The sequence below is a fragment of the Sinohyriopsis cumingii genome, chromosome 3, assembly GCF_028554795.1.
Source record: "Sinohyriopsis cumingii isolate HCF-2022 chromosome 3, ASM2855479v2, whole genome shotgun sequence".
NCBI lineage: Eukaryota > Metazoa > Mollusca > Bivalvia > Unionida > Unionidae > Sinohyriopsis > Sinohyriopsis cumingii.
The window spans coordinates 66,595,081-66,617,375 of NC_142963.1; the positions used below are offsets into that span (position 1 = coordinate 66,595,081).

A 22,295-nucleotide genomic window follows, 5' to 3' on the forward strand; every position below is an offset into this window, starting at 1 on the left:
GATCACTGAAAATATACATTTATAATAGGAAGACTTGTATTGATATATTCAAGTAATGTAATTAATTTTCACCGATAGTGTCATGCTATGATGGTAAGAGATGTATAATATGTATTTATATATTAAATTTAATTGTACAAATTTTCATTCCTCTGTAGCTCTTTTTAAGCTTCATAATAAAAGGAATGCATGTTTCACAATAAATATACAATTTTTCAAGAATTGCCTATTGCTAATCATGGATTTTTTCCATTTATATTCTAGCGGAGGAGAGTAAGTATTTCACTCTTCCTTTACTTTGCCGTCCCCTTGTTTTAATAGTGATGCAGTCAATATGGATCTATTTGGCTTACAATGTATTAAATTCAACAGTTGTTTGAATATCACACATTCAGATTTACATATATGAGAAAGTAAATATGAGATATTCCATTACACAATAATGAAGTTCTCGTCACATATAAATAGTACCAATAGTATTTAAGTTATTTTATAAATTTTCCTTTCACAGCAATTGAATCGTGTGTAAATTATATACTCAATATTTTCACTTTCTAATTTTGGACAAGTAAATGTCTTGCTTTTCTTGCATTTCAGATTCATTCTACCATGACACATTTTCTTTCAGAACAATGTGACATTGATATGGACATTGGAGTCATTGTTGATACCTCTGATAGCATAACTGAAAATGACTTCAAAAGAATGAAACAATTTGTTCAAGATCTTATACACAGGTAAATGTGATTTGCGTAATTCTTGAAGAACACGAGTTTAAGGAAATGTTTAAAAAACTATTTATTATCTATAATGAAATAAAGTTATCAACTAGAGTATGTCAGCATTTCTTTTTAAGTAAATGATTTTCCTACAAGATTTAAAAGATATTTTTACATTGACAATGAAGATTTTGTGCCTTATTCATATTTTTTGTGTCTACTATTTCAGTTTTGATATCGGTCAGTCCAAAACCAGAGTTGCTGTAGTACCGTATGGGAGCTATGTGGATGATGCATTCGTAACAACTCTTCAGTCCTCTCTTTTTGTTGAGTACCTCGATAGTGTAGTGGCCAGTCGCCTTCAACAAAATCCACTGAACTTTGGAACCAATACCGCAGCGGCAATTGCAAAGACAAGAGAAATTTTTCAGCAAGAGGGAAGACGAAATGTGCCAAAAGTTGGCATCATCCTTACAGATGGAGTTTCAGATGACCAAGAACAGACTAAAGAAGAAAGCAGAATAGCCCGGACAGAAGGCATCCGAATGATTGTCGTCGGAGTTGGAAATCGAGTTCAGAAGGATGAATTGGATACCATTGCATTTGCTCCTGAATACTCTATCAGTCTAAAAGATTTTGGCAAGTTCGAAGACGCGATATTTTTCAAAGATAGGATTTGCACCGTTACAGGTATATCATTACAGAAACTATCATCGATAAATATTATTTCTTTATTAAATGGTCATTAACATTACTCGATACTGTTGATTTAAAGCACGTGGTGTCTAAGAGATGTTATTATTTGTAACACTTCTAAACAATTTCTGTGTTTCTCTTCTTTCCAAATTATGTGAAAATGTGATACACAAATGCACTTGATCAGACCATTTAACATTTTCCTTTCAGAGCAATGTCTGCTCGGCCTTGATATCATGTTCATCATTGACGCATCAGCAAGTATCACAAGTAGTGACTTTACGCGGTTGAAAACCTTTCTGAAGGAACTGATTAACAGGTAAATTGAAACACATTTCACATGATGATAGAAAAATATCTATATGACCATTTTCAATAACTCTTTGGATTCGCCTTCATTACATCTCAACAAATGTTTATCGTCATCTATTTGAACATTTTCCTCTTTTACATGTAGATTTTCCCTGAGCCAGAATGAAAGCAGAATTGGTTTTGTTGTGTTCGGGACTAATGTAAACAGCGACCAGGTCTTATCATTCTCTACAGATAAAATACTACTACGCAATGCCACAGATAATCGGGTCTACCAGGATGTGAAGAATCCTGGGTCTGCAATCTACAAGGGTATTGAAAGAATGATGAATTTGTTCGAAGTGGACGGGAGAACGAACACGCTAAAGTTATCGGTTGTATTCACAGATGGAAAATCAGATAACGCTGCCCAAACAGCTATCGAAGCACAAAAGGCACGAGCTAGAGATATCCGAATGATAGCAGTAGGTATTGGAAATCAAACCGATATAAAAGAACTCTCAAGCATAGCGTCTGGAGAGCAGCTTCTGACACTGGATAACTTTGGCCAACTGTTAGAGAAGATAGCATCGCTTGAAAACGTCATGTGTAGAGGTGGGTCTTACAACTTTAAATTGCCTTGTCCAATATGATTTAATTTGTTCTGTGCTTAAAGATTAAATATTTTTATTTATATTTCGTTGGTTTCATCGACTTTGAACAAAAAATTGGTTTGGCATTTAAGATTGTACTTTTCAAATAAAAAGTAAGAAATTTTTATTTCTCATGCAGATGTTTGCAGTAGAGAGTATGATCTTATTTTCCTGATCGACACCCTCGATGGAACTAACCTACAGAAGCTTAAATTCTACATAGTTCAAGTGGCCCAAGGGTAACTACTTATACACTGTTCGTAGAGCAGTCATTATTCTATTTATTTTTCTGTTTGCTTTCAGTGCCATCTTCTTTTTCTCTTCTCCATATTTTAATATCATATAAGGAGTTTATTAATATTTAGAGTGGTTCATTTTAAACTATTTGGGCAATTTAAAAAATATTATTCAATTTGCAGGAGAAAGTTTACATATCTCATACATCATTTCTGTCATATTAAAGATTACATTAATTCCAAGAATATCAAAATGTTGCAGTGGTATTTGACACCTTCTGCTGTGAAGCATTGTCTTCATACTTTCTTTTCTGGATCAAAATATTTTTCAATCAATCTGTGAGGTGTTTCTGTGCTTCCAAAGCTAATAAAATAGTTGTATTTGAATAACTTGTTTTGATTTCATTTATATTCTTTCATCACTCATTTGCAATATGTTGCTTCAAAACCTAATACCAAAAATTTATTGCAAACATTTCCGACACATATCAATTCAGAAAAAAATATAAATTTTGTTCAGATCAAAGACTTATGTGAAATACATTGTAGAAGATATAATTAGACTAACCTGCATGACCAATTCAAATTTACATTTGTTTCTGGAAAAGAACTTTGTAATTAGTGTAATGCATCTGGTATTTGTTAATGCAGGGCACACAACTGTACTGAAAACAAAGCTTGTATTTAAATTCTTTCCAATAGTGTTGTTTCCAGTACAGTGCAACAACATAGGAGAATAATCTGGATCCACACATTCACTGCACTTTCATGAAGTTTTTTGTTTGTTAAACTTTTGTTATTTCAATCACTTGTAGTCTGCATCTTTTGCATACTATTCACGACTGTTTCAGATTCAACATTGGTGTAAATTCTACAAGAATCGCTGTTCAGCACGTTCAAAACATACCCAATAGATGGACTGGTTTGAGTCTACAGGACACGCTGTCACTGCAGGCTCTCTCTGATCATTTGGATGCAGTCAGTATGATTGGTTCCTCACAGACTTCTTTGATAACAGCATTCACATTTGTAACAAATATGATACAAAGTGAGGGCAGAACAGAAGTACCTAGGGCAGTTGTCCTTATATCAGACTCGCTGCTGCAGAATTCTGCTTCTACAGTGGAACCGTTGGCCAGTAACTTAAAGGATAATTTCATGACCAAAATAATAATTGTCAATACGGCACAAGACATTGTCTCTGAATGGGCAGCTATAGCAAGTAGTAAATCTCTTCTGAGGGAGCTCGGTGGGTCATATGACACGCTTCCTGACGGGCAAAGTCTGTATATGGTTATCTGCAAAGGTATGGCTAATATATCAATGTTAGCTAGAGATATGACGCTTGTCATTTAGCTAACATTTCATGCAAAATAACTCTTGCCATGTCTACGTGTATATCATAAGTGTAAATGTTGCATGATTTGTTTATTACCGAGATGACTAGTATTGCTCCAAATACTTAATTTTAAAGTTATTCTAATTCTTATTGACTCTAATTTCTAATATCGAGCATTAATTTATGATCACTGAAAATATAATTTGTAATAGGAAGACTGGTATTGATATATTCAAGTAATGTAATTAATTTTCACCAATAGTCATACTATTGTCTACGGTGGTAAGAGATATATAATATGTATTTGTATATTATATTTAATTGTACAAATTTTCATTCCTCTGTAGCTCTTTTTAAGCTTCATAATAAAAGGAATGCGTGTTTCACAATAAATGTACAATTTTCAATAATTGCCTATTGCTAATCATAGATTTTTTCCATTTATATTTTAGCGGAGGAGAGTAAGTATTTCGCTCTTCCTTTACTTTGCTGTCCTCTTGTTTTCATACCGATGCAGTCAATATGGATCTATCTGGCTTACAATGTATTAAATTCAACATTTGCTTAAATATCAATCATACTGATTTATGTGTATGAGAAAGTAAATATGATATATCCCATTAAACAATAATGAAGTTGTCGTCGCATCTAAATAGCAGTGATAGTATCTAAGTTATTTCATAAACTATCCTTTCACAGCAATCCAATCATGTATGAATTATATACCCAATGTTTTTGCTTTCTAATTTTGGATAAATAAATGCCGTGCTTTTCTTGCATTTTGGATTCATGCTACCATGACACATTTTCTTTCAGAACAATGCGACATTGATATGGACATTGGAGTCATTGTTGATACCTCCAACAGCATAACTGAAAATGACTTCGAAAGAATGAAACAGTTTGTTCGAGATCTTATACACAGGTAAATGTGATTTGCATAATTCTTGAAAGAACACGAGTTTAAGGAAACGTTTAGAAACTATTTATTATATATAATGAATAAAAGTTATCAACTAGAGTATGTCAGCCTTTGTTTTTAAGCAAATGATTTTCCTGCAAGATTTAAAAGACATTTTACATTGACAATGAAGATTTTGTGCCTTATTCTTATTTCTTGTGTCTACTGTTTCAGTTTTGATATTGGTCAGTCCAAAACCAGAGTTGCTGTAGTACCGTATGGGAGCTATGTGGATGATGCAGTCGTAACAACTCTTCAGTCCTCTCTTTTTGTTGAGTACCTTGATAGTGTAGTGGCCAGTCGCCTTCAACAAAATCCACTGAATTTTGGAACTAATACAGCAGCGGCAATTGCAAAGGCAAGAGAAATTTTTCAGCAAGAGGGAAGACGAAATGTGCCAAAAGTTGGCATCCTTCTCACAGACGGAGTTTCAGATGACCGAGAACAGACTAAAGAAGAAAGCAGAATAGCCCGGACAGAAGGCATCCGAATGATTGTCGTCGGAGTTGGAAATCGAGTTCAGAAGGATGAACTGGATGCCATTGCGTTTGCTCCCGAATACTCTATTGGTCTAATGGATTTCGGCAAGTTGAAGGAGACGAATATTTTCAAGGATAGGATCTGTAGCGTTATAGGTAAATGATTTCATTGTTATCTTGCAGTAATATGTTTACTAATTATTAACTCACATAATGTTCCTTACTTCCTTTCAAAATATGGCGTGTTGATTAAATTGTCTGATTGGAGTCCTGTTATACATATGAAGAAAGCATGTTTATTGATATAGATGATGCAGCAGAGTTAGATATTAGACTTCTCTGGAAATTGTATTGTAAACAACATATTAGGGACAGAAACTCTAAAACCTGTTGCGAACTAAAATTTGACAGAAAAACAGCATCCAGTCTTTAAGAGATAGCTAACCTATTTGCCAGATACTTTAAACATCTATAGACACCAGTGAATGTTTCATTCAGTACATCATTCATTACTTTATTCAATAACCCTATGATGAGTAAAGAAACCAATCCTCAAGACTCCGTTCTAAATGAAGATTTTACAGTTGATGAAATAGCAGCATTTATAAAACAACTACGTAAAGCACTGGTGATAGATAGTGTACAGAATGATCATATAAGATATGGGGACCAAAAACTGATAGAAGCTATAACATATTTATTCAGTGCGATACTAAAACATTGCTAAATACCATTTGACTAGAAAGTACAAAGGGGGAGGAAAGTTTAAAAATGACAACTACATGGCTGTATCTTTATTACCTGCTTTGTATAAACTATTTGAAAAATGTGTATATATTAGACATGATTCATGGTACAAAACCAAAATGCTGAAAGTGTTAAAATTTCCCTGATTCTCAACAGCAGCGCTTACAAATGGGATTGAGGTGCATAATAGCATCTTTGATCTTACATGAAGCTATCTTCGCTAACCTGGAATTAAAATTGAAAATCTATGCCGCATTTTTGGACATAAGAAATGTGTTTGACACTGTATGGCACAATGGCCTTTTCATAAAGCTTTCCCTGTTGGGAATTTCTGGCAGACTTCTCACTGTAATTGTATAATCATACTCTAATATCTATAGCATTGTTACTATAAATAGAACTAAATCTGAACCTATACCAATTAGACAAGGTGTCCGACAAGGTGGATTACTTTCCAAGTTTCTATATCTGGTATATATTAATGATTTGTCAAATTTGTTATAAAATTCCAAATTAGGAATAACCGTAGGATCAATTTCTGCTGGAAACCCTGCATTGGCTGATAATATAACCTTTATAAGGACAACCCCTGCTCATTTGCAAGCAATGCTTGATATCGCTTACTTTTACTCGGTAAACTGGAATTTTAAAATCAATGAAAACAAGAGTTGCATTATCATCTTCAAATGAAACAGACAGAAGAGAGATTGCTACTTTAAGTGGAGAAGTGACCCACACATTGTTTTCATTTCCCAAACTATACCGAACACGTAGGTATCCCTATGAGCGCTAACATGAGCTGCGTAGCACAAGTGGAAAAGGCATGCACAAAAGGAAGAAAATCACTATATTTCCATATCAGGATTGGGAAAGCGGAATGTAAATTAAACTCCTTAACCACCACATGTCTATATAAGAACATTGTTATCCAACAGCATCAGTGTGTTAAGCACACACACACACACACACAAAATTTCTCGTGAGCAAAAGCATTCTTGGACTAAACTGAATTGTCCCCAAAATTGATAAAAGAAAACTATATTTCCTTTGCAACTTACGTCATATGCCTGAGAATATGTTATCTTAAAGAATATTTATAATAAGATTGTATACCTTTCTTGCCAGGAATGACCATATGAAACAAATGGGATTTATTCCCTATATATATGGAATTCTTCACAAAGATGACTTGATATAGTTTTGTACAAAATAAGACATTTCCGGCTAAGACGGAATGGAAGCACATTGTATGGAACACCATAAATGAATATGAGAATAATCGCTTTATGCACATGTGCTTTAATGATCCATCTTTTCAAAGATTAAAAAATATACATCATTGCATTAGATCCCCCATTTTTGGCAGATACCTAGGTCAAACAAAGAGCTTAAACTGGTTAATGTTTTGGCCAGGTTTCTGGTAACTCTGGACAATATGACACTTCATACCTGCCATTATTGCAATAATGCGTACACTTATGTTATTACTCATAGACATAATTTTTATATTGTTTACATTTAGAAACATTTGTTATACATCTTCTGAAATTGCTATTTTAAATGTAAATTTTCTGATTTCATCATTTTTGTTCCATATACTGTGTCCATTCAATGTTTGTTTCCGCGTTCTACCTGATACCACACCTTTAAACAATATGAATGGTGATGTGTTCTTTGATACTTTGGTTAATGATTTGTTTCAAACAGTATGATGAATAACAAATATTTTTCCTGACTCAAATGAAAACCATGACATTTCTATTTGAGTGATTCTAAAGTACTGTTTATGGATTAAATTGGATTCTTTCCATATGAAACTACCTACAGTGAATTAATTATTGCTGATTCTACCAGCAAATAGTGGATATCAAATATTTTGCCTGGCTTCGCTTTAGCTTATTTGCTAAAGAAATGATTTAAAATTATAAAATGTCACTTAAAGTATACAGTATTATGAACTGAATCCAAAAAAATCCTAAAATAAGTTATATTATTCAAGTCCAAAAGAATCAAGTATTCAGAATGAATTTCACATTCTCGAATGTACTGGTCTGACAAAAGTCAGGATGTATTGAAATGGCATTGTCCAGAACTCCTTTGAATAATTCACACTAGTTCTAGAATAATATTTTAGTCCAATGAGCACTTTGTGGTTCCAATTAATAATATGAACCAATGTTTTCTCTCGAATAATATCTAAACATAGTTTCAAGATTGATGTTACAACAAGAATTTAATAATGAACAAATATTGTACAGCTCCACATACTTATATACAAACATAAAGGATGAAAACTCATTTCGTTCATACTAGTTATGTGATTATTTACAAATATCCCACATCGTTGAAGAACCACCTGACCTACCTCATCCAGTGAGAAATAACAATTCTTTATAGATCCCACTTGACCCCACCAGCCAGTGTGTGTAAGAAAATGCAAATAGACAATATTGTGGTATGGGTTATTTATTTTCAGAAATTAAATTCTCCCCATCTAATCATGTGATTTTGATCAAACGGTTTTTATTTTGGGGGTGTAACTGCTTGTTTGGAAGAATTCCAAATGAAACAACATCAAAATGAAACCAGAACTCATAGAATGCATTTGCCGCAACTTTCAAAGGATTCAGTTGACTTTTCAACCTGGTATACATCAACGATGAATTTCCTGATGATTAAACAGGTACTTAATTGGTTTTGTATGAATGTGTATTAGTAATAGTAGTAGTAGTAAATGGAAATCTCTTCTGACTTGTTCCTATTTCTTTTCAGAAATATGTGCTGAAAATTTCGATATAATTTTCCTTGTTGATACGAAAAATTCAACAGTGATGCAGACATCAGAGTTATATCTGGAGAAGATTGCTCAAAGGTTTGAGTACAAGTCAGTCATTTGTTTTATGTTAAGTGTTACACAATGGTTTCTTTTAATCCATAAAATTATTTTAAAGTCTTGCTTGAGGAGTGTTTTCTCATTGATCCAGGTCCATGTTTCATTGGATCAGAAACAGTATGCATCGTAGTTGCAGTTGTGCTGTTGTTCCTCCTCCACTTCTGCTTCTTTTTCTTTAAGAGAATGTTTCAGAAAGGAGATAAAATTCTCCACCTGAAGAATAACATCAATTGTAATAACTCCCGAAACATGAAAATGAGATGATTTTTCCCCTTGTACATATGTTGAATTCTGAAGTTGAATTTTATTAATGTCTTTTCATTAACAGATAATTTTTATTTGTCACATATTAGCTCTTTCATAATTTCAGGAACACTCTGTTTCCTGACAATGATTACATTTTTGGTATTTTAGTACATGTACAATCCTATTCACATAGTAAGTTGTAACCTGAAAACATATCATACAATTTAGCATATTATTTATATTTCATTTGCTTTATTTGTTGTCCTAGAAGCCACAGTTGAGACATTTACATCAGAGAACCAATGACAGAAAATTATTTTAACATGAATATATGACAGGGTGTTGTTCACCAAATTCAAATTGTCCTCTACCCACTGGGAGGATGAAGGAGGAATTAACCAACTTTATAAAATGGACAAATAACTAAGCTAACTTAGTTCATGTAAAATGTCTCGGAGTTTGGACGAAGAAGAATTTTTATGCATATTTAATTTGCATTGTGACTTGGCTTTTCTCCGTGATTATATGTTATATATTTCAATATAGTGTGGTTAACCTTGGTCGGTAATAAAGTTTTGGGCCTACCTGATTACTCACATCTTTTTGGGATTTATTTGGTAAACAACATATTACGTAGATAATATTTCTCAATGATTTTAGAGTTAATGTTAAGATCATTATTAATTGCAGGTAAACATATTTACTCCTGTTGAGTTCAAAGTCTAATTTTATTTAGAAATCAAGAATGTTCTAGAAGCAAACTGTTTATGAATTTAATGGAAAATTCCATTAAGATGATGGTGTATTTCCAAGAAATGGTTATTTCAACATATTTCATGTGGGGAGGTATATAAAACTGTTTATATCAGAAACACTCATTTCTACCTTAACATTCGAAGTGGGATCAATTTTTTTAATGTGTTTTGTTATAGAGGATATATTTATGTCAATTATTCACTGGAATTACAAAGCTCTTATTAATACTTCTTGGACTATATAAACGTTTTGGGATTACTATGATTTCATTCAAGGATATTTTGGATTATATCACTGAAACATCAAAACTCTTAGCACATAGCCACCTTCTAGGTTATTGGTATATCAGTACATTCAGTATTGGAATCCATTCATAAAACCACTGGAATTCATTAGGTACTCTACATTTGGACTTGTGGTAGAACTTTTAGGACTATTTGGGATTTAATTCACAATATTGTAATTTTTTTTAAAAAGTATTCTACAGAAATAAGTTATTTGCTGAATTTTACAAAATTTGATGGCTTTCACTCTTTTTGCTACTTAGTTTAAGACTATTTGTTTGTTACAAAAGAATAACACATGTACATTTCTATGAAGCAAGGAGGGTGATTATGCTGTTCTACTTTGTTTTTAGTTTCAATATTGGACCTGATACCACCCGAGTTGGCGTCATACATGTACAGAGTTTGCCAGCCTTATGGAGTGGACTTCACCTTAAAGATACACAGAATTTTACATATCTTGCCACTCTGTTAGGAGAAGGATTACATTTAGCACCAACAAAAGACAACAGTCTCATAACCGGATTGCAGGCTGCCAGGAATATGTTTGATCCCCGTCCTGCTGGTGGATTTCTCCGTAATATCGTTAGGACTTTAGTTATTCTTTCAGACCGATTTCTAGTTAATACATTTGATGTGGAAAGTGAAGTCAATGCTCTGAAACTATCACTGCTAAAAAATGTCATCGTAGTCGACATGGCTAATTCTGATCCGTTTCTTTGGAGATCAATAGCAAGTCCTGGACAAGCGTATGGAAAAGCCAAACTGGACCCATCAGAGATTTCATCTATGCAAGATACGTTATGTAACCGTGAGTTCAAATTTGATACTACAAGATACTTTTGCTCGTGGGCTTTCTTAGATTTCCAGCTTAATTTGTAACGTTTTCTGAAGTGCTAGAAATGTTTTTGTGGAATTTCAGGTATAAGAAATCAAATGTTTCTGCAGTGTTACAACTTTTAATCATTTATGAATATGGCATGATGGAAGGTTTAATTCTAAACACAACACTCTAAACTGTCAAACAAAAGGTATAACATTTTGTAATTTATGGAACCGAAAGAATGGCCTTAACATGCATATATTTTAGTATATGGGTAAATGAATAAATGCAACATATGTTTTAACATAAAAATATAAAGTACTTCTGTCCTATAAAATAAATTTTCTCAGTTTCAGCAAAAGATGTTTGCAGTAGAGAAATAGATGTTCTGTACGTCCTGGATGTAATCAACATGACTAAGTCACCTCTAACAGCAGCTGAGATTAAGTTAATTCTGACCGACATTTCAAAGAGGTAATAAGATATCGTGAAATGCATCCTACCAAACTACATTTGTATCATTCTATGTTTTTGGCAAGTATTAGTGCAAAATTATCTTGGTGAAATTAAACAGCCATAAATGCACGGTCATAGGAATTACTTATACAAACAGTAACACATTTGCCAAATTAAATTGCTACACAGTTGTGTCATGTCTGGAAACCGAGAAACCGAGAAATATTGTTAACGGCGAGACATCTTTCGTAATATTGTTCATAATTTGAATCATCTAATTAGAATATATTGATCTCACCTACATTTTTATTTGCTACTTCTTCTCATACACAATAGAAGTTTTATTTGTGCAATGATGTTCTTTACGTCTTGGGTGTCTTTGAGAGGACAACATCTCTGCTAACAGCAGCTGAGATCAAAATACTTCTTACCGACCTAATCTACTTCGTGTTCTTTTTATTTTTGCATGAAAATCACCCAAGTATCACATAGCAAAATTAAATGAGCAAGAATATAGTCTTACATTTCTATTACACAAATGCAATCAACATCCATTCCAGAGGCAGAATTCACACATTTAATGTAATATTTTAGTTGCAGTATCGAAGAGTTGGTAACTCAATTTGAGCACGAAGCCTCTGTTATGACAAAAGATTGCTTACTATGTATGTGTAGAAAAGATATAAATAATTAGTACCATTAGAATGGTCTTTCGTTTGTCCATCTTCCAGTCAGTTGCTTCAATATAAGTGAGAAAGAAAGATTGACTATCAACATTGAATTCGCACTGCCTGTGAAGAGGACATCTGCAACTGTTCTAGGTTTAATGGATTAAGTCTAAATGCTGCAAAACTTACATTCATTGGATTATACATAATTCACTTGCGTAGGATTAATTTTCATATATATGAACATTTCACTTTCTTTAAAAAAAACTTGTATATTTTCAAGATCATAGAAAAATGATGGAATGACTTCCTGGCTTTATGTCTGCTACATACATTTTCTTTTGACCTGAAAGCTCTGAGTATTCTTTACTACAATAAAAGAAGTTATAGATGATCACTGAGAATGTTTTTTGCGTCACGAGTCTCTGTATTCAGTGGCTAAACTTAAAGAGAACAAGCATATTAGTTAAATCATTTTAATCAGTTATTCAGAATCCAGAATTTATTTATACTAAAAAAGTTGGGACGTTTGACATTTGTCATCACAAATTGACGACCATAATAATCCTTAAATTTTAACCGTATGTGACCTGCAGTAGCTCAGTTGGTAAAGCGTCTGAGTTGTAATCCAGGTGTCACAGGTTCGATACCCACCCTGGCCAGCCTGAGTCTTCATGATACAGTCATCAATGCGCTGAAAGTGCCTTAAGAAATTAATTATGCTACATTTGACATAAACATGTTACATTGATTTCTCATAAGAGAAAAATTTATCTCTTCAGATATTGGCATTGGAAAGTCAACCACCATATTCTGTTCTCCATTATAACTTAAGGAGATTAATGCAACCAGCCTGAGTCTTCATGATACAGTCATCAATGCGCTGAAAGTGCCTTAAGAAATTAATTATGCTACATTTGACATAAACATGTTACATTGATTTCTCATAAGAGAAAAATTTATCTCTTCAGATATTGGCATTGGAAAGTCAACCACCATGTTCTGTTCCCCATTATAACTTAAGGAGATTGTGTGTGTGTGTGTGTGTGTGTGTGTTGTGTGATTTCTAGCACTGAAGCATCATGCCACCAACATGTAGCATCATGTCCCACCCAGTCACATTATCCTGACACCAGGCTGACCAGTCATAACACTAACCTCTTAATGCTGAGTGCCTAGTGAGGATACTGTTAGTATCAGTTTTGATATTGCTCGGCCGGGGTTTGAACCCGTGACCTCCTGCATCCGAGGTGGACGCTTTAACCACAAGGCCACTGGAGTGCTCTTTCTGGAGCAGTAATCAAAAGAGTATTTTACCTTTCCTTACTCTTCGGGCATGTTGTGACAATGACTATTGTGAAAAGGAAGAGACTAATGTATATCATTCAGCCAAATCAAGGTCAATTAAACATCTGAAAGGTGATTTAGTGAACCGCATTTCTGGTCATAACTGACAGATGATGCCCCAGACCCACTTCTTCAATGGTGGGCAGGTAGGTAAAGTCTACTAGGGCAGAAATAAGGGTTTAAATCAAAGAATGACTTTGTTATTCATAATAAAATTTTAGATTTAAAAACATAAATAAGCACGTCATGTGTAGATGCATTTGACACATTAAAATGATTTTGTGTAAAGAAATTTGTATTTTGATTTTGAAATTCACTTTAGCATCCAGTTCATATCCAAACCTTGCTATAATGCTGCCGTTACTCTTTTCTTCAGCTTTGGTCCAGGAACAAGATTTGGCTTGCTCACGTCTAAAACAGATATAACCCAGGGTCCAGTTTTTTACAATGGCTTCAATCCGAACTCTGTCGATGCTGCCCTCGGCATAAGTTCCCCCACCATTGGACTACCTGATCTTCGCCTTGCTATTCAAATGGCCCGAACTGCAATCAAGAACGAGAGGCGGGTAAATGTTCAACCGGTTATTGTTTTAATAACCGATGAGAGTCGACTTAATTCTGCTGATACAGAGTCTGAATTCCTAGAAGCAAATTCTAACAACATATATTTCGTCATATACGCGCCTTGGCAAACAACATATTTTCAGCAGATAATCTTCCCTTCTCAACAAATATTTGATAATAGAAGAAGCTTGGATCTACGAAATCCTGGTGCAATTGGAGTCGCTGTCTGTAAAGGTGGGAAGATTTTCAGTTTTGTATTGTAGTAGCGGTAGTAGTAGTAGTAGCAGTATTCTGTTACATATCAATACCATGAGACCTTTAAGGATATTGATTATTAATTAATTTACCTATAAAGCTATTTTATTTTAATTGTTTTACTAATCAACATTTTGACATAATTCCTGCCCTTTACAAGTAAGCTATATATATGTGTATGTATGTATGTGTGTGTATTCATGTATGTATATATGTATGTGTGTGTATATATATATATATATATATATATGCTTGTGTGTGTGTGTGTGTGTTTTATTGACAGCAGAAGCTGACAAAAACTAGTGGAATAAGTAAAAACAGAAATCAGATTTTAAATAAGTTATAATATGTCAATGGTGTGTCTGTGTTGTGTTGGGTTAAAATAGCAAAAGTTAATGACAGGTAGTCAAAGACAGGGTGTTGGGTGTGACTTATTATGGTGAAGCAGATTGCGTTTTACTACGGGTTTGTTTCAACTAATAAAATTCCTTCGCACATTGTCACATTGCGCAAAAGTTTATTAACGTCATTTTAACGTATAAATAAGATACCTCTTGTTTATGAATCAGAATAGCAAATTCATGTATATGGAAATTATACACCTGGTAGCAGCATAATTTATTTGCTTTATTTTGCAACTTTTAGAGTAGTGTTAATAATCATGTTTGCTGAATATTAAAAGTCTAGCATTTAAAATATAAAAAGAGAAAGAAAAAACCCACTATATTTTAAGAGAAATGAATTAGCTGTTTTTTTAACTCCTTGGTCTTATTTTATCTTACAGCAACTGCAGCCCAGATACAGATAGCAACTACAACAGGTATGAGTCAGGCTTATCGAATCTACAATGTTTGGACATTTTTTTGCAGGTTAGAACACTAAAGGAACATGATAAAAATTCTCTTTACAAAGCCTCTTTGGTGAACGTTTCCTGATATGCTTGGAAAAATTAATGGTATTCTTTAAACAGAGAGCTGAAATAATGTGATTAATATAGCTTAGATGTTGCAGGAACGTTGTAAAATGATGTACTAAACTATGTTTGCAGTGTAAAATTCATTCACAGCTATCTCCTAAATTGCAATTGGCTGAAGCCTTCTGCATAATTCCTTAAAAATACAAGGTGGGAAATTGAAACCATCACAATGACAGACAAGAAACCCCTGCATAAAATATTTCACACAATGGCAACTGTTGTGAGAACAAGTGTAATCAGTCAGTTTTCAGTGAATTTTAATTCCGTTTTCAGTGGTAACGACAACAGTAAAGAATATAGGTATGTATTAAGAATTTTATGTTTCTTTCTCTTTTACAACTTACTGAAATTGCATTTTAGTCAGATCAAAACATTGTTGGTGTGCTATGAATAATATATAGAAGATAAATTATGCTTATATCGCCTTATCTTGGGATATTCTTTTAAATAACTACTGACGTCAATAATAATTCCAGGGAAGGTGACCAAAAGATGGTGGTTGACTATTTCTAAGGGAGATAATTCAGACTTGAATTGACTCTCTCTTTCTGTCTTTCTCTCTCTCTCTCTCTCTCTCTCTCTCTCTCTCTCTCTCTCTCTCTATATTTTGTTATATGCGAAGCATATTATGTTATGATGTTGATTGCCTGTCCATGATTATGCCTGTTTTTAATTTACATGATACCATGAGTTCTAGATCACAGACCTTAATACAAACTTTGAGGACTCACCTGTCTGCGTGAGTTCGAGTCTCGGATTCGGCCAATGTGGTTATGTGAGAAAGCTTGCCAGTAGCTTCTCGTGGGTCGGTGGTTCTTTCCGGGGGTTTCCCGGGTTCTTCCTCCACCATTTATACTGGCCGCCATGTATAGCCTAATTTGTGCTGAAAAATGGCGTTAAACCATACAACAACAACAACTTTGTGGAGAAAGTACCCAAATGATAATTGGGATCGAAGGGTTTAAAGTCAAGGTCACTGTAGCTGAAGAGGATGAATGGCTTCCACACAATTACTTTAGTTTTAGATCCTGTACTTAAATAAACTTTATTGATGGCTTGCAGTTATAATAAAAAAAGACAACTATAACATTTGAACACCCAAAAGTCAGGGTCATTGTGTTTGGAAGAAGATAAAAAATATTCTAATTAAAAACGATAGGTCCACAAGACATATCTTAGCCAAATGTTTGTGTACAGCTTGCACTTGGATAAGAAAAGCACACATTCCTTATTGGTTCAAGTTCAAAACATCAGAAGTCAAGGTCATAGTGGTTCGAAGAAGAAAAGTGGTGTCACACAGTAACCTTGTTCTTCATTAAGTTCCTCGACCAGGCTGTTGATGTCATGCACCATGGGTAAGACACACCAAGAGATTTTGGGATCAAGAAAGCAATTTCACGGTAGGTGAAATAACAACATGGTTTCCACGTTTCATTGAGTTCGAGATTACAAATATTGACCAGACAATGTGGACAGCTTGCACATGGGGGAATGAAATGTTGGCTTTGAAGTCAAAGGGTCCAAGGTTCAGGTCATTCTGGTTCAAGGAAGGTTAATGGTCACTGTACATCACTTTTATTACATACAACATAATGGCACTTAACTTTGAAGATGGTTTATTGATTTGCTGTTGAGAGAAGAAAATACAATACAGAGATTGGGTTAAATAAGGGAAAGGTTGAAATCGTTATTACCCAGACAAGGAGAGTCAGTTTCCTACACCCATATCTTTTGCTCTCCAGAGTCTCAAATACCCTATGAGTGCTCTTGGAGATACTAGGCTGCAGTGTCTGACATTTACATTTTCTGACAGCACCCATCTTTTTGATCTTCATTTCACTCAGCTTTTTGTGTGATTTCTATCCAGACACAATCTGATTATAATATGCATGATTTATATTAATCTTCTACATTGATTTTATCATTAGAGAATATTGTAAAGAAACATTTAAATAAAGTAGCTACATGAAAGATGACGATTAGGGACACTTTCTCCATGCTATTTTCAGCAAATTTGATGCAGATCTTGTATTTGTTTTAGGTGTTTTCATATATGGCTATTTGCCAATCTGCTGGTCACTAATTAAATTTTGTTATCTCATGTGAACATCTTAATAATGTCAAAATAATTGCATTTTTAGAAAGGTGCAGTCGAGATTTCGACGTCATTTTCATAATCGATACAAATACTGCTACCCCTGTGCCAGGGATACAACTTTACATCGAGCAAGTAGCAGAAAGGTTTGTAACATATGTTTAGTTTTACATGATATGTTTATCAAAATATTTGTTTCTTCCAATTAGTTGTAATATACATAATTTTGCATGTGGGCACGCTATATTCGCAGTGCAAGATATTTTACAATAAAACTAGAAGAAAAATGAATGCATTGAATAATATTTTGTCATTTTCTTGTATTAAAGTACTGAAATCAATATTATAGTTCGCAGACTAACAGTTATTGAAGGCATGTGTTATCAAATTTGTACAAATAACTTTATATCAATCTTGTAAATTTATTTTATATTCACATTAGAAGGAAAATGTACATTTATTTTTGTCCTAATACAAATTGATGGAGCATTAACCAGAGGGTGTTTTCAGTTATATATACTTGTAGACTAACATTTATACACACAACACAGTTTCAGCATCGGGGCAGGAAAAACTCGTGTGGGACTGATGAGTGTCAGAAGCATGCAGGTGGAGTGGATCCGTCTTGAGAATGCAACAGACTTTACAAATCTCTCATCTGATCTTAGAAAGACCTATCCCTTCTTGCTGAAAGAGACCAGCTTAGCTACTGGATTTGCATATGCAGTGAATATATTCACGAGAGCTGCACGAGATATTCCACGGATTGTGATGCTGTTTACAAACAGGCAGGCAACCGATGTCACAAAGGACCTACTTAATATTCAGAATGAAGTTAACAGGCTCAGGTCAGAATATGGAGCAAAGGTTGTTGTTCTTGACCTTGAGAACCAGAATGTTTCCGTGTGGAACACCATAGCCAGTCCTGGGCAGATTTATGGACAAAGTACACTGGCATTATCAGATGTATCTCACATGCGGAAAGTTATATGCGATTGTAAGTTATGAGTGGAGTTTGCGATGTTATGTCTGTATGTTGAATATCTTTGCAATAGTAAAGATAATGCATTCGTGCATTTTCATTTTTAAAATAAAATTAGGTCCACAAATGGTAGACTTAATCTGTCGTAGTGTTCTTGAAATTTATGTTGTATGGTTATATTACATTTTACCAGTATTAACATTTGACGAGGTTAATTATTTTTGAATCAACTGATGTCGAAAGTCAGATTCATTTCTTAGTATGTGACTATATTTCCTTGACATTCTTGTGCTTTAATAGCAGTAAAAAGACGATGAAGTTTCACCTGAAAAGAGACAATACATGACAATATTTCAACAAATAACAGACTTGTCTTCATTAGCTGCTTAATAACTTAATATAAATTTATATATTCAAAGACATAAGAAAAGAATTAACATTAATTGTTTTGAAACTATTTTTTATAATTATATGTTATAATGTCTAATTTTAAACCTTCAGATGAAAATTAAAAGTCACATGAGTGTACCTACTGACAGGCAACAGACAAACAAACTAAACACGGACATTTCATCACTTATCAATGATGTATGATGCTCAAAATTGAAAGACAGGATACCAACAATTAGCCGATAAGTGATCCCCTTTATATCACGTCACTGTGTCATTCTTGTGTAATCAAGTCTTGAGGGTCTGTGAAAGTGGCCACAAATGAGGGTGTAGTTTCAGTTACGTTCCTAGAACTAGTTTTCTCTGATTCTGAGTTGTTGTACAATATGCGATAAGTAACAAAAGACCATATATCCTATTTATTTTCTTTCAGTGACAATAACTAAATGTAGCAGGAACCTGGATATTGTATTCGTGCTGGATGTGTTAGACAAAACTGTCCCGACTCTTACAGCCAAATCAGTTAAACTTTTGCTCACTGCTGTAACAAATAGGTAACCAAAGCTGTCTAAACATCGATTTGCCAAGATATTTTGCTTACATAAAATAGTCATCACTCATTTTCAAGCAGAAAAAAATTAATCAAGGCTCTCACATTTCTGTTAAACATTTAAAGAAATCAAATATTAAATTTCTTTGTTTAAATTATAAAGTGGATCGTAGCCAACTTGTATTGCAATTTTATCCTGATAAATTTATACTTTCCAAGTAATTGAACATTTAGCATATAAATAAGGTTACATCGTAATCACATTGTATGTCATTTATGAGACAAACTCAAATAAATTTATCCAATTGCATTTACAAGGTTAAAGAAAGAGCTATTAAGTGATATTTTGAGATATTTCACTATGCAGTATTTGTTTTAATTCATTTTGCATCAATTTGTACTATTTTTTGGTTGCACTTACAGCTTTAACACCAGTTCCAGATTTGGAATCGTCACGGCTGATACAAATGTTCAACTCCCAATCCTATCAAATCTATTCGATTCAAATGCAGTAGATGTTGCCCTTGGCACTGGTTCACCAGTAATTACCTTACCTGATATCAGAATTGCAATTCAAAAAGCTCTACAAGTGATTCGTGCAGGAAACAGATACGGGATACCCGCTGTCGTCGTTCTCGTGACAGACTCAACATTTTTAAAGCAACCTGATGTACAATCAGCAATCACTGCCGCAAGTCAGGCTGGTATTTCATTCGTTGTTTATATTCCAACCCAGCAGTTAGAGTTTGCAAGCAACATCATTCCAAGCAAACAGATCTTCGACCAGAGAAATACATCTATGTCACTTCCAAATGCAATGAGTGATGCAATTTGTACAGGTAGAAAAAACCACACACACACATACACATAAGATGTTATTATATTATTTTTATAATTTGTAGTTTCTTTGAATGATGCAAAAATAAATGATATCCACAAAAGCATCGTTCAACTGAGGATGCATTGTTAAGAAAGCTGACCTTGTCCAAGAAATTAACCAAAAGCAAATGAAGTCGTACCATGTTTATCATGAGAATAATAATTCCAAATCACCCAAACAAACTATAACACACTGTTTTAACAGAATGCTCAAGTGCTTTATATTAAAAAACAGTTAACTTTGTTTAGATTTTTTTCCTCATCAGTTAATACTGGATGTTATAATACCATGTTTCAAGACATGCGGTCATTACATTATGTTATACTAAAGTACTTTTTGCCATCTTCAGCATCACCAGTAATCGCAATGACAACGACAACTCACACGACAACAATACATACAGGTAAATGTTTTGAAAATGTTTATAAACAGAGTAAAAATAAATTTATCAAATCACAGTGACCTTGAAAATCATTTCATTGCATAAGTGATAGGTTATCTCCTTATTGGAATTTCTGCATTTTGATCTGAAATGATCCGTGTCACATTCTTGTGAAAGTTCAACTCTCATATATATCATCAAAAATCTTTTCAGCTTGATCATCACAGATGAAAATCAAAATGTTTGTAAATACGAATGTTCCACTACTCTAAACTCCAGTTGTAGAAATATGGGCCTTAGCAAACCATCGTGTTTGGAGCAGCGAATTGAGCACTTCATATGTCCATTGATAACTGAGCACGTTTTTCTGCTTTTGTATTCTCTCTGCTACATCTAAGGTGGAACCATGGGGTGTTAGCAATGTCTGGACTTCATGTCCATTGTGGATGCCCTTTCCAGTCGTTAACGTTTAAAGGATTTTAAATCTGGTATATAGTTTAACATTATGAAGACCTAGATAAAGTTCGATTTTCACCTTTTTCAAAAACTTTATATTTTTTGTTAACAGCCCACTGTTTGATAAGGAATTATCAATTTTGTATGGAGACGTTTATTGTTTTGATTATGTATCATACTGATAAATGTTATAGTTTTCCGAGTAGCTGTTTGGGTTCTGTATCAACTAGCATTGTAATTGTTTTCTCAGCAAAATCCATATTAGATTCTCGAATGTTCCATAATTTCACTGCGACTAATCAAACAGCTACATTTCTTCCAGGGCAAGAAGTAAAACAATCCTTCATAATCAATACCTCCAAAGAATGTTATACGATCTCTTACCTTTACAGTTTATCATTGGATTCTCTTGCAGAAATTTTGGCTCCAGAGGCTTATGTAATGTATTTAGAGAGTGAACTGTCCAAATGAAACATTACTTGATTTAAACTTTATATTTTATGCCTAATGGTGATGAGATTCTCAAATTGATCCTTATGTTGGCTTTTCTCACAACTATTCACCTTTGACACCAAATGCAAATAAAAGCCATAATTTCAGTTAATTTAATTTAATTTATTCTAAAATACGTTCACATGAAAAGTGATCAGTGATCTTGACTTGTTCGTTTATTTTTCAATCTCACACAATACAAACAAAATAGTCTAAACGACTGTGAAAATTAAACAAAATCTAATATTCAATTATGCATGTCTCTCAAGTACTGTTAAAATCCACTGCAAGGCATGTTGTTGATTTTAGGCCAATCAGGACCATTTTGCATGAACATGCTTCTGACATGTAAAGGGATGGGGTATCACATAGAACTTGGATAAAACTTACCTACAGTACTAATTGAGTCTGTCCATTATAGATGTGAAATGTATGGGTAATTCTGATGTCGTTTTCATGATGGACACCACGGATAATCCGACTATACTTCGAGCTGAGGCATTCATCGTCGATGCTATAAAGAAGTAAGAAACTTCATAATCTATAGGAATAGATAATACTTTTGAGAGTTGGTACAATTTTGAGATAAAATAGTCAAAACCCAACAAATATACAAATAGAAAAAAATGGAGATTAAATACTTAAACAATATGCATTGCATGAACTCATGGTATTAATA

General features: G+C 33.7%; 1 protein-coding gene across 1 annotated transcript in view; it reads left to right on the forward strand.

The window, feature by feature from the left end:
• The first annotated feature begins 4,756 nt into the window (after positions 1 to 4,756).
• The window catches only part of LOC149803014 (uncharacterized), a 36,826-nt gene continuing 19,287 nt past the window's right edge, over positions 4,757 to 22,295 (forward strand). Inside the window, exons 1-14 of the mRNA XM_089952568.1 lie at positions 4,757 to 4,859; positions 5,070 to 5,530; positions 8,894 to 8,993; positions 10,654 to 11,111; positions 11,474 to 11,597; positions 13,971 to 14,392; positions 15,198 to 15,233; positions 15,663 to 15,689; positions 17,531 to 17,630; positions 18,036 to 18,481; positions 19,290 to 19,410; positions 19,830 to 20,245; positions 20,636 to 20,689; positions 22,038 to 22,140. Of these exons, the coding sequence (XP_089808694.1) occupies positions 4,768 to 4,859; positions 5,070 to 5,530; positions 8,894 to 8,993; positions 10,654 to 11,111; positions 11,474 to 11,597; positions 13,971 to 14,392; positions 15,198 to 15,233; positions 15,663 to 15,689; positions 17,531 to 17,630; positions 18,036 to 18,481; positions 19,290 to 19,410; positions 19,830 to 20,245; positions 20,636 to 20,689; positions 22,038 to 22,140 (2,960 nt within the window). The 5' untranslated portion in view covers positions 4,757 to 4,767. The remainder of the gene's footprint in view (positions 4,860 to 5,069; positions 5,531 to 8,893; positions 8,994 to 10,653; positions 11,112 to 11,473; positions 11,598 to 13,970; positions 14,393 to 15,197; positions 15,234 to 15,662; positions 15,690 to 17,530; positions 17,631 to 18,035; positions 18,482 to 19,289; positions 19,411 to 19,829; positions 20,246 to 20,635; positions 20,690 to 22,037; positions 22,141 to 22,295) is intronic.